Raw genomic sequence first — 11,036 nt, 5'->3', positions numbered from 1 at the left:
ACACAAAACACAGCTCTGAGAGACGTGTGCACAAACGGAGGGCTGGCTTTACAACCAGGTGCGTTTTCCGGGCAGGTGGCCAGAGACAGCAAATTGGAGGAAAAAGAAGCAGATGTAAGTTCTGGCTCTTGGCTCTCATGCGACGCCTCGCTCCAGAAACCACCCAGACCACCAGTACGGGTGTTGGGGGTGGGGTGGGGGCTAGTTCAGGGCAGCCAGACCAGGCGGAATGACCCCCTACCCCGCGCCCCCTGCAGACACCTGGGGATTACACCTGGGGAAGCTGCCACCTCTTAAAGCTCTCTTCCTCTGAGGGCGTGAGAAATTATCCGGTCAGGTTGTGGAGCGGGGCGGGGTGAGAATTGCACATCTCTGGCACCTGGGACTGTCCAGCCGCTAGTTCCTCTCCCCACACAGCCCTCTACCCTCATACTGCAGGCAATTAAGCAGATAAGAGTATGGCCTTCAGCCTTTCCTCTACATTTCAACAGCCTGAGCAGCAGACAACTTCAAAGGGATCCAAGCTCGCCAGCCGCCAAAATGATGAAATACTAGGACAGTTTAACAACCGCCAGAGGACAGTAAACTGGATGTGTTGGTTATCTCTTGCTGTATAACAAATTACCTCTGGGGCCAATTGGGATGCCTGCATCCCATATCGCAAGGCCTGGGTTTGAGTCCTGATTCTGCTTCTGATTCCAGCTTCCTGATAATACACACCGTGGAATGCAGCAGGTGATGGCTCAAGATTGGAGTCCCAGGCTCCTGGCTTCAGCCTGGCCCAGTCCTGGCCATTGCAGCCATTTGGGGAGTGAACTAGAGGAGAATGGAAGAGGCTCTCTCTCTCTCTCTCTCTCCTCTCTCTCCTCTCTCTCTCTCTCTCTCTATATGTGTGTGTGTGTGTGTGTGTGAGTGATAGATATAGTGACTTTCAAATTAAAATTTTTAAAATATTTATTTGAAAGTTACACACAGAATCTTCCATCTATTGGTTCACTCCCCAAATGGCTGCAATGGCCAGGGCTGGGCCAGGCTGAAGCCAGGAGGTTAGAACTCCATCTAGTTCTCCAACATGGGTGGCAGCAGTCCAAGCACTTGGGCCATCTGCTGCTGCTTTCCCAGGTGCATTTGCAGACAGCTGGATGGCAAGTGGAGCAGCCAGGACTTGAGCCAGCGCCCATATAGGTTGCTGGCATTGTAGGCATCGGCTTGACCCGCTATGCCACAGCGCCAGCCTCAACAAATGAGTTTTAGAATAAACAAGTTACCTTCAGACTTAGAAGCTTAAAACAACAAAGACTTCTTAGAGTTTTTGAAGGTCAGGAATGGGAGCAGCTCCTCCGAGTAGGGGATTTTGACTCAGGATCCCCTCCTGTGGTTTCAGTCAAATTGCTCCACTGAGAGCTTGATGTGGCTCCTGGGCCCGCTTCCAACATGCTGTGCCCACAGGACTGCTGGCACGAGGCTTCCATTCCTTGCCACCTTCCATGGGGCTGCTCATGACACGTGATCCAAACGAGCAGGCCAGAGACCGTAACCCAGATGGCAGCCACATTGTCTATAACTTCATCTCAGAAATGACATGCCATCATTTCTGCTGCATGTGTTGGTCACTTAGACCAACCCTAGCACATGGGAGGGGACTACCTAGGGTGTGACTACCAAGAGGCAGGGATCTCTGGGCACTATAGTACAGGTGGATAAAGGAGACCAGCAGAAGCACAAGTCCCACGACCAATAGTTTTAAATATGTATAAGAGATAATATTAGGATATAAAACAGGAGCAAGGGGCTAGCATTGTAGCACAGTGGGTTAAGCTGCTTGGGACACCTGCATCCCATATGGCAACCCCAGTTTGAGCCCCAGTTACTCTGCTTCTGATCAAGCTTTCTTCTAATGCGCCTGGGAAGGCGGAGAAGGACGACCCAAGTACTGGGACCCCTGCCACCCACATGGGACACCTGGATGGAGTTCCTGGCTCCTGCCTTCTTCAGCCTGGTTCAAACCTGGCTCTTGTGGCCATGTAGGGAATGAACCAGCAGATGGAAAAATCTCTCCCTCCCTGTCTGTCTCTCTCCCTCCCTCTCTCTGCATCACTCTGCTTTCAAATAAATATTTTTTGAAAAAGGAACAAGATATAAAAAGGACCTCCCCAAAAAAATGTCAGATATGAGTATGATGGTAGAAAAAAGAAAAATATATACTGTAAATGGAGACTATGAAATGAGATGTCAGAATTAAGTCCTAATATAATTACAAAAATATTTAAACAGAGCCAACACTGTGAGATAGCTGGTTAAGCCATTGTCTCCAAAGCCAGCATCCCATATCTGAGCACCAGTTCCAGTCCCGACTGCTCCACTTCTGATCTAGCTCTCTGCTAATGTGCCTGGGAGAGCAGCAGAAGATGGCCCAAGTATTTGGGTCCCTGCCACCCACACAGAAGATCCATCGCTTTCCTAAGTGGATTAGTAGGGAGCTGGATCGGAAGCAAATGGGCCAGAATGCAAATTGGCACTCGGATATGAGATGCTGTCCTTGTAAGTAGTGGCTTAACCTGCTGAGTACAATACGGGCCCCTCCGAGAAGCAGCTTGTTCATTCATGTAGTACTTTTTCATCCTCTGGTGCACTTATTACCACACTTCTATTTCCTCCGTGACTCGGTCCTTTCAGTTTGTTCCTCTGCTCTTTTTCTAACTTAAAAAAATTTATTTTTATTTTTTAAAAAAGTAGTTATTTTTACTTTTTAAAGATATTTATTTATTTGGAAATCAGAGTTACACACAGAGAGAAGGAGAGGCAGAGAGACACAGAGAGAGGTCTTCCATCCGCTGGTTCACTCCCCAATTTGCCACAACGGCCGGAGCTGCGCCAATCCAAAGCCAGGAGCCAGGAGCATCTTCCGGCTCTCCCACGCAGGTGCAGGGGCCCAAGGACTTGGGCTGTAGCAGAGAACTGGATTGGAAGTGGAGCAGCCGGGACTCGAACCAGCGCCCATATGGGATGCCAGCACTGCAGGTGGCAGCTTTAACCCACTGTGCCACAGCACCAGCCCCAAATGTAGTTATTTTTAAAGGCAGAGAGACAGACAGACAAAAGGATCTCCTGTGTGCTGCTTTGGTCTCTAAATGCCCACGACAGCTGAGACTGGGCTAGGCTGAAACCAGGAACCTGGATCTCCATCCACATGGCTGGCAGGGACCCAGCTACATGAGCCAGCATCTGCTGCCATCAGGGTGTGCTTTAGCAAGAAGCTGGAATCAGGAGTGAAGCCAGGACTGAATCCCAGGCACCCCAACATGGGATGTGGGTGACCCACGTAGTGTCTTAACCGCTGTGCCAAGGGGCCACTCCTTTTCTTGTTCAATTTTAAATTAACATAAAAACTGTACATATCTTTGGGTGCCCCACCCCATGATTTCCATTTCGGGATTGGGGGGAGCTGCTCCCATCCACTGGTTCATTCCATGAATGCGCATGATGGCTAGGGCTTGGCTGAGGCCAAAATTGGGAACAAGGAATTTTTTTTTTTTTTTTTGGGACAGGCAGAGTGGATAGTGAGAGAGAGAGAGACAGAGAGAAAGGTCTTCCTTTTTGCCGTTGGTTCACCCTCAGCACATCGCACTGATCCGAAGCCAGGAGCCAGGTGCTTCTCCTGGTCTCCCATGCGGGTGCAGGGCCCAAGGACTCGGGCCATCCTCCACTGCCTTCCCGGGCCATAGCAGAGAGCTGGCCTGGAAGAGGGGCAACCGGGATAGAATCTGGCGCCCCGACCGGGACTAGGACCCGGTGTGCTGGCGCCGCAACCGGGATAGAATCCGGCACCCCAACCGGGACTAGAACCTGGTGTGCTGGCGCCGCAAGGCGGAGGATTAGCCTGTTAAGGCACGGTGCCGGCCGGGAACAAGGAATTTAATCTAGGTCTCCCACAATGGCTGCAATGGCTGGGGCTAGGTCAGGCTATGCCAGGAGCCTTGAGTTCCACACAGGTCACCCACGTGGGTGTAGGGGCCCAAGTGCTGGGCCATCCTTTGCTGCTTTCTCAGGCCATTAGCAGGGAACTAGATCCCAAGCAGAATAGCCAGGACTCAAAGTGGTGCTTATATGGGATGCTGGCATTGCAAGTGGCAGCTTAACCAGGTGTGCTACAATGCCAACCCCCTGTTTATGATATTAAATTTTTTTTAAAAAATGGGGCCAGTGCTGTGGTGTAGCAGGTAAAGTCACCACATGCAGTGCCGGCATCCCATATGGGCGCTGGTTCCAGGCCCGGCTGGTCCACTTCCCATCCAGCTCTCTGCTGTGGCCTGGGAAAGCAGTGGAAGATGGCCCAAGGCCTTGGACCCCTGCACCTGCGTGGGAGACCTGGAAGAAGCTCCTGGCTCCTGGCTTTGGATCAGCCCTAGTCTGGCAGTTGTGGCCATCTGGGGAGTGAACCAGCAGATAGAAGACCTCTCTCTCTCTCTCTCTCTCTCTCTCTCTCTCTCAATATATATATATATATATTTCTATCTCTATCTCTGCCTCTGTTTGTAATGCTGCCTTTCAAATAAATACATAAATCCTTTTAAAATGTGAAAAAAAATTTTTTTTGACAGGCAGAGTGGATAGTGAGAGAGAGAGAGACAGAGAGAAAGGTCTTCCTTTTTGCCGTTGGTTCACCCTCCAATGGCCGCTGCGGCCGGCGCATCATGCTGATCCGAAGCCAGGAGCCAGGTGTTCATCCTGGTCTCCCATGGGGTGCAGGGCCCAAGGACTTGGGCCATCCTCCACTGCCTTCCCGGGCCATAGCAGAGAGCTGGCCTGGAAGAGGGGCAACCGGGATAGAATCCGGCGCCCCGACCGGGACTAGGACCCGGTGTGCCGGCGCCGCAACCGGGATAGAATCCGGCACCCCAACTGGGACTAGAACCTGGTGTGCTGGTGCCGCAAGGCGGAGGATTAGCCTGTTAAGCCACGGCGCCGGCCAAAAATGTGAAAAATTTTTTAAAAATAAAGAAAAACTCTTAGCAGACAACAGAATGTCCTTAACTTGATAAAGGTTCTGTGGTAAAATCTGAGAGCAAAAATGCCCAATAAACTATTTTTTTTAATATTTGGTTATTTATTTGAACTATAGAGTTAGATGAGGGAGAGAGAGAGAGAGAGAGAGAGAGAGAGAACACTTCTATCCACTGGTTCACTTACTAAATGGCTGCAACAGCCAGGGCTGGACCAGGCTGAAGTCAGGAGCCAGGAGTTTCCTCCAAGTCTCCCACACGGTGCACGGTCCAAGCGCTTGGATCGTTTTCTGCTTGTTTTCCCAGGCACATTAGCAGGGAGCTGGATCAGAAGTGGAGCAGCTGGGACCTGAACTGGCACCCGTAGTGGATGCTGGCCTTGCAGGCAGCAGCTCTTCCCACTACTCCACAGTGCTGGCCCCGCCTAATAAACTGTAAATGCATTTTCCCTTTATCATCAGGAACAGGGCATGGGTGGTCATTCTCAAAACTAGTACCTGATATAAAACTGGCCGATGCTATCAGAAAGAAAAAGAAATGAAGTGTAAGTGGTGGAAGGAATTGCTAAAACTCATTTGCAAATGATATAAGTGACTACCTTAAAGAACCAATAAAGCGACCAGAAAAATGAATAGGATTGATTAGAGAGTTCAGGAAGGTTTCCAGATACAAGACCAACCTGTACAAGTCAAAAGCATTTCCCTACACCAGTCATAACAAATATGAAAATAGGGGCAGGCTTCTGGTACAACGGTCAAGGTGCTACTTGGGACACCTGCAGCCCATAGGGGAGTGCTTGGGTGTGAGCCCCGGCTCCTCTTCCAATTCCAGCTTCCTATGTGCATCCTGGGAAGCAGCAGGTGATGGCTCAAGTACTTGGGTCCCTGCCACCCATGTAGGAAACCAGGATTGAGCCCAGCCCTGGCTTTTGCAGGCATTTGGTGAGTGAACCAGCAGATGGAAGATATCTTTCTCTCCATCTATGTCATACTGCCTTCCAAATAAATAAATGAATGCCAAAAACTTTTGGTTAAATTCATTTGTAGGTACTTTATTTTCTTTTACAAAAATTTAATTTGACATATATATATGTGTGTATTTTATATATATGTATATATATATATATATATATATAGAGAGAGAGAGAGAGAGAGAGAGAGAGAGAGAGAGAGAGAGAATCTTCCAAGCAACAGCCAGGGCTGGGCCAGGCCAAAGCCAGGAGCCAGAAAGCCCATTAGCAGGAGGCTGGATTAGAAGTACACAGTAGGGGCTGGCACTGTGGCGCAGTAGGCTAAGCCTCTGTCCATGGCTCTGGCATCCCATATGGGTGCCGGTTCGTGTCCTGGCTGCTCCTCTTGTGATCCAGCTCCCTGCAAATGTACCTGAGAAAGCAGTGGGAGATGGCCCAAGTCCTTGGGCCCCTGCACCAGCATGGGAGACCTGGAAGAAGCTCCTGGCTCCTGGCTTCGGATCGGCACAGCTCCGTTGGAGTGAAACAGTGGATGGAAGACCTCTCTTTCTACCTCTCTGTAACTCTGCCCTTCAAATAAATGAAATAAAAATCTTTTTAAAAATATTTTATTTATTTATTTGAAAGAAGGAGAGAGAGAGAAAAAAATCTTCCATAGACAGAGAGAGGGAGAGAGAGGGAAAGGTCTTCCATCGCTGGTTCACTCCTCAAACTGCCGCAACAGCTGGAACTGGGCTGATCTGAAGCCAGGAGCTTCTTCCAGGTCTCCCATGCAGGTGCAGGGGCCCAAGAACTTGGACCATCTCCTACTGCTTTCCCAGGCCATAGCAGGGAGCTGGATCAGAAGAGGAGCACCCGGGACATCAAACAGTGCCCATACAGGACATCGGCACTGCAGACAGGCTTATCCTACTACACCACAGCACCTGCCCCCAGGCGTCATGTTTTGTGGAAAGCATCTCAGGCAGTTCCTGTAGAGCGTGGCTTTGTGGGCAAGCAGAGAGGATGAAGGCTGACGTCAGAGATACAAAGGAATGACGCCGGGGTAAAGGGTGCCAGGGCAGGCGGCTAAATGTGGGTCACACAGGAGAAACCTACGAGTTAGAAGCAGAAACTGAGAAAAGGTAGGGTCTAAGGCAAGAGTGATGGGAACGTCAGGCCCTTAAGGGATATGAGGGGAGGGGACTAGAAGATGACGGAGGCTGAGAGCAGAGCACGGCAAATACGTTGGCAGGGATGTTAGGAGGCTATCAGAGCCAAGTGGAAAAAATGACATCAAGGACAGTGAGGGTGATGTCAAGAACAGAAAGGGATGTGAGAGCTAAACGGTTTCCGCGCGCAAGGGAACCAAGTGTCTCAGACGCAGGCAGGAGGCTGCCGTTAGGGGGCACCAATTGCAAAAACGTGGGCTCCATTCCCGGGCGCGCGCGGAGAGGATTGTTCCCTTCGCTGTGCCATCCCTTCCTCTCCACCCTTCCTCTGGCCTCAGCCAGTGAACACGCACGCCAGAGCACGTTGACGGGGGGGGGGGGGCGAGAGGACGTCCCGTGACGTGCACCCTACGTATGCTTTATCAGGCGTCTTCGCGCACGGCTGCTTCCCTGTTCGCTCTGCTCCCGCGAGGTGGCCATTTGCCTGCCGCTTTTCCTTTTTAATTTCTAGGTAAGCAAAGTAAATCTTGCAGAACGACTGCCTTGGTATGCTGCGGCGGCCAGGAGGAAGGGGCGCGGGTGGGTGGGGAAAGGAGCCGCCGCTGACACGTATGCTTAGGCGTTGGTCGGGGTGGAGGGCGGGTTTCGTGCGTACACCTGAAACGTCTCCGTTGTTGGGAGTTTGGCGCGCTTTATCTAAGTGCAGAGACAGGCTGCCGGCGTCCGGGGCAGTAGTGACCACACGACGGCCGGGACTCTGGGACACCCCCCCCCCGCTTCCCACGTGACCGCCGCCATCTTGTGCGGGCGCGGAGGAAAGGCGCGAGTGTTCTGAGTCTGCGCAGCAGTACAAAATGACGGGCGTGGCGCCTGGGAGGTTGTGGGCATGCGCAATGGCGGCCTTCAAATGGCGACTCCTCTAAACCGGTAGATTTTCCTTCCCTTTCAGATTGCACCCATTCATTATTTTGTTCCCTTTTGTGTATTTTTTGTGTATCTCTTTAATCCTTGGTTTGCCTAACCTTTTTTATTTTTTTATCCCCTGGTCCATTCCCTTCCCCGCAGGACTCGAACTCACTGCCATGTCCTCTGAAGAAGGGAAGTTGTTCATTGGAGGGCTCAACTTTAACACCGATGAGCAAGCGCTGGAAGACCACTTCAGCAGCTTCGGGCCTATTTCTGAGGGTGAGACTTGGAGTCGGACCCGCGATAATGGGAGCAGGTCTGGGTCCTTGCATGTCAGGGAACGTTAAGTGAGGACCCAGACGTTCGATTTATCCTTCTCCATCGTTCCTAGGCCTGAGGTGTAAATTTCGGAGAACTCCGTGAGATTGTGTTGGTCCCTACTTTGCAGGCCACCCTCATCACCGTCTTTCCCCATCTCTCTCCTCCTGCAGTGGTGGTTGTCAAGGACCGGGAGACTCAGCGATCCCGGGGTTTTGGCTTCATCACCTTCACAAACCCAGAGCACGCCTCTGACGCCATGAGAGCCATGAATGGAGAGGTGAGGCCTTCTACCTGCAGAGGGGCCCTGTCCCCGTCTGCCACTCCTCCGTTCCTTCTGTTTTTCCCTCTGTGTCTGCTAGGGGCAGCGTGGCCACCAAGCCCCGCAGTGCCCACTCACAGGAGCGTGACTGCCTTCTGTTCTAGGGGGTGGAGGGCAGCGGCACACAGAGCCGGGCTGCCTGGGAGGCGACGACTGGTCCTGCATGAGGCCGAGAAGCCACCTGTGGATGGTTGACCTGCCCTGGGCTTAGGTAGTAGAGTCTGCAGACCTGTGGGCCTGGCCCGGAGAGGACCTCGTGAGTCTTCTGGGATGGACTCGGAAGCCTCAAACCAAGAGAGGTGTCTGTCTAGCCCTAATAGTCGGGCAGCTTAGAGGAGTGGGGAGGAGAACTCAGCCTGAGTTCAGTCAAGATGTAAGTAGTGGCAGGGGGAACACGGTGGATACAGGTCATTTTGTGGGATGCTGTAGCTCCTGATGAAGCCATTCTGGTCAAAGGAGCTTGTTCTGGAACATGGCACCCAGAACCTGGTGCCTAGCAGGCATTTCTGGGCTCTTGCGCCCACCTGCCCGTGCCCGCTCTGAGCTCGCCACTGCCCTGACTGACTGCCAATCCGCCCTCCTTGTGTCTCCCTGCCACGCCTAGTCCCTGGATGGTCGGCAGATCCGCGTGGACCACGCAGGCAAGTCTGCCCGGGGAACCAGAGGGGGTGCCTTTGGGGCCCATGGGCGTGGTCGCAGCTACTCCAGAGGTAAGTGTGTAGTCAGTTTGATCCTGGCGTGTGGGGCATCCACCTGTTAGTGCCGTGTGTCTGGGCAACTGCTGCTTAAATATTTCTCGCCCGCTGTAGGTGGTGGGGACCAGGGCTATGGGAGCGGCAGGTATGAATCGCGACCTGGAGGATATGGATACGGATATGGACGGTCCCGGGACTATGGTGGCAGGTTGGTAGTCGGGGTGGGGTGGGGTGGGGTGCTCTGCTCCTCTGTCCATAAGTGCTCAGCTGCCTGGGGATTCGCACGCCTGTCACACCTAGGTGTTACTAGTGTGCACTAAGGACGGGTATGAACTACAACATTTTGTGTTACGTAATACATTGTGTGGTCATTTGATTGCACCAGGACTGAGTGGTAATGCTTTTGTGTGGATTGTGCTGTGTTTGATTGGTGACTCTAGTGCACCAAGCGTGATAGAATTTAATACGGTAACTTGTATGCATGAAGCTGTGTTCCCTAGACATAAACTTCAAGTTGCTGTGTCCCGTTTTACGCATTCAAAGTTAACGTGACATACATAGCTGTGTATAATGTTCGTGTAAAGCTCACGTACTTTTCCCCAGAAGCCAGGGTGGTTACGACCGCTACTCAGGAGGAAACTACAGGGACAATTATGACAACTGAGATGCAGTGTGTGCCCATACCGTAGGTGAGGCCTGGACGTGGGCAGTGAGCAGACCTGCGTCTGTCGAACCCTGCTGTGCTTCTCTCTGCTTTCCTTCTAGACTGTTAGCATTTCTTCCCTCGCATCCCTCACCCACCCAGCATCTCTGGGCCTTTTTTGCTTGCAGTGCATGTCAGGGTTGGTCTGCTTTGGGGGAGATTCTGAACCCGTTTTAATCCTCTACTCTTGGGGTTGGGAGTAAGGGGTATGTCCCCAGTGTCCAGCCCTCAGCATCTTTATCACCTCTGGGAGGTGAGTATACTGTCAGCCTGCTGCTGCCAGAGATAATTCTCCCCCTTCTTACTGTTCTCAGATACACAAGGAATAACACTTCTGATCCAGGATCATCCTTCCAAACGTCTATTTATAACGATTTTTTTTTTTTTTTGGAGCTGCACTGAAACATCTTAGTATATCAACTTCTATTTTTGAATTGAGCTCCCAGGGTAGCTTGTTAAAGACCTTTTAGAAAGCTCCATGTTTTATTGTAAAAATTTTTTTCTCCCATTTAAAGATAATAGGACATTGGCAGGGCCTGAGTATTTTTCTTTTCACTACTTTATTAGTTTAGGCTCTCAGGATTATTGCTTCTGGCCAAAAAAAACCAATTTGGTCAGACTTTTATTTTTTTATTTGTATCTAAAAATGTTTTTAAAAATCTTATACAATGTTTATCATAGGAAGCAATTTCCAAACACTTAAGAAATCTGCATCAACATAATTTTAGGACCTTTTTTACGTTGCCAAGGTTATAGAGAAGAGCTTCTTCGAAATGTTGGTAAATGTCTTTTTTTTTTAAATGGTGGAAGAGAAAAAAAGTATTCTGTTGTGTCTCATGATGTTTAGGATGTTCTTCATTAAGATGAATAAAAGTTGAAACCTGAAAACAAATGCTGTTTCTTTATTCAGCCAAGTTTGTAATTTCAGAGCCGATCCAGGAGGAAGGAAACTTGGGGGGAAATTCGGT

At 50.7% G+C, this 11,036-nt stretch overlaps 1 protein-coding gene across 2 annotated transcripts; it reads left to right on the top strand.

The window, feature by feature from the left end:
• The first annotated feature begins 7,526 nt into the window (after positions 1 to 7,526).
• RBM3 (RNA binding motif protein 3) lies at positions 7,527 to 10,484 on the top strand. 2 transcript variants are annotated; one of them, XM_062183886.1, is made up of 7 exons: positions 7,527 to 7,635; positions 8,190 to 8,309; positions 8,522 to 8,628; positions 9,275 to 9,380; positions 9,480 to 9,573; positions 9,972 to 10,054; positions 10,383 to 10,484. In XM_062183886.1, exons 2-6 carry the CDS (start codon positions 8,207 to 8,209, stop codon positions 10,027 to 10,029), a joined length of 468 nt encoding a protein of 155 aa, XP_062039870.1. In that variant the 5' UTR covers positions 7,527 to 7,635; positions 8,190 to 8,206; the 3' UTR covers positions 10,030 to 10,054; positions 10,383 to 10,484. The 2 variants fall into 2 exon arrangements, with proteins under 2 accessions (XP_062039870.1, XP_062039869.1); XM_062183885.1 differs by having other exon boundaries at positions 9,969 to 10,054.
• Positions 10,485 to 11,036: the final 552 nt, after the last annotated feature.

Source organism: Lepus europaeus, chromosome X (assembly GCF_033115175.1).
Source record: "Lepus europaeus isolate LE1 chromosome X, mLepTim1.pri, whole genome shotgun sequence".
NCBI lineage: Eukaryota > Metazoa > Chordata > Mammalia > Lagomorpha > Leporidae > Lepus > Lepus europaeus.
The sequence above is the reverse complement of the archived record's forward strand: the minus strand, read 5'-3'. Positions and strand labels throughout refer to the sequence as shown.

Excerpts from the sequence above, each read along its gene's own strand:
- RBM3 (XM_062183885.1), top strand. The coding sequence starts at position 8,207 with ATGTCCTCTGAAGAAGGGAAGTTGTTCATTGGAGGGCTCAACTTTAAC. Across the intron at positions 8,629-9,274 it reads TGAGAGCCATGAATGGAGAG|TCCCTGGATGGTCGGCAGAT; the intron begins GTGAGGCCTTCT and ends TGCCACGCCTAG. Across the intron at positions 9,381-9,479 it reads TGGTCGCAGCTACTCCAGAG|GTGGTGGGGACCAGGGCTAT; the intron begins GTAAGTGTGTAG and ends CGCCCGCTGTAG.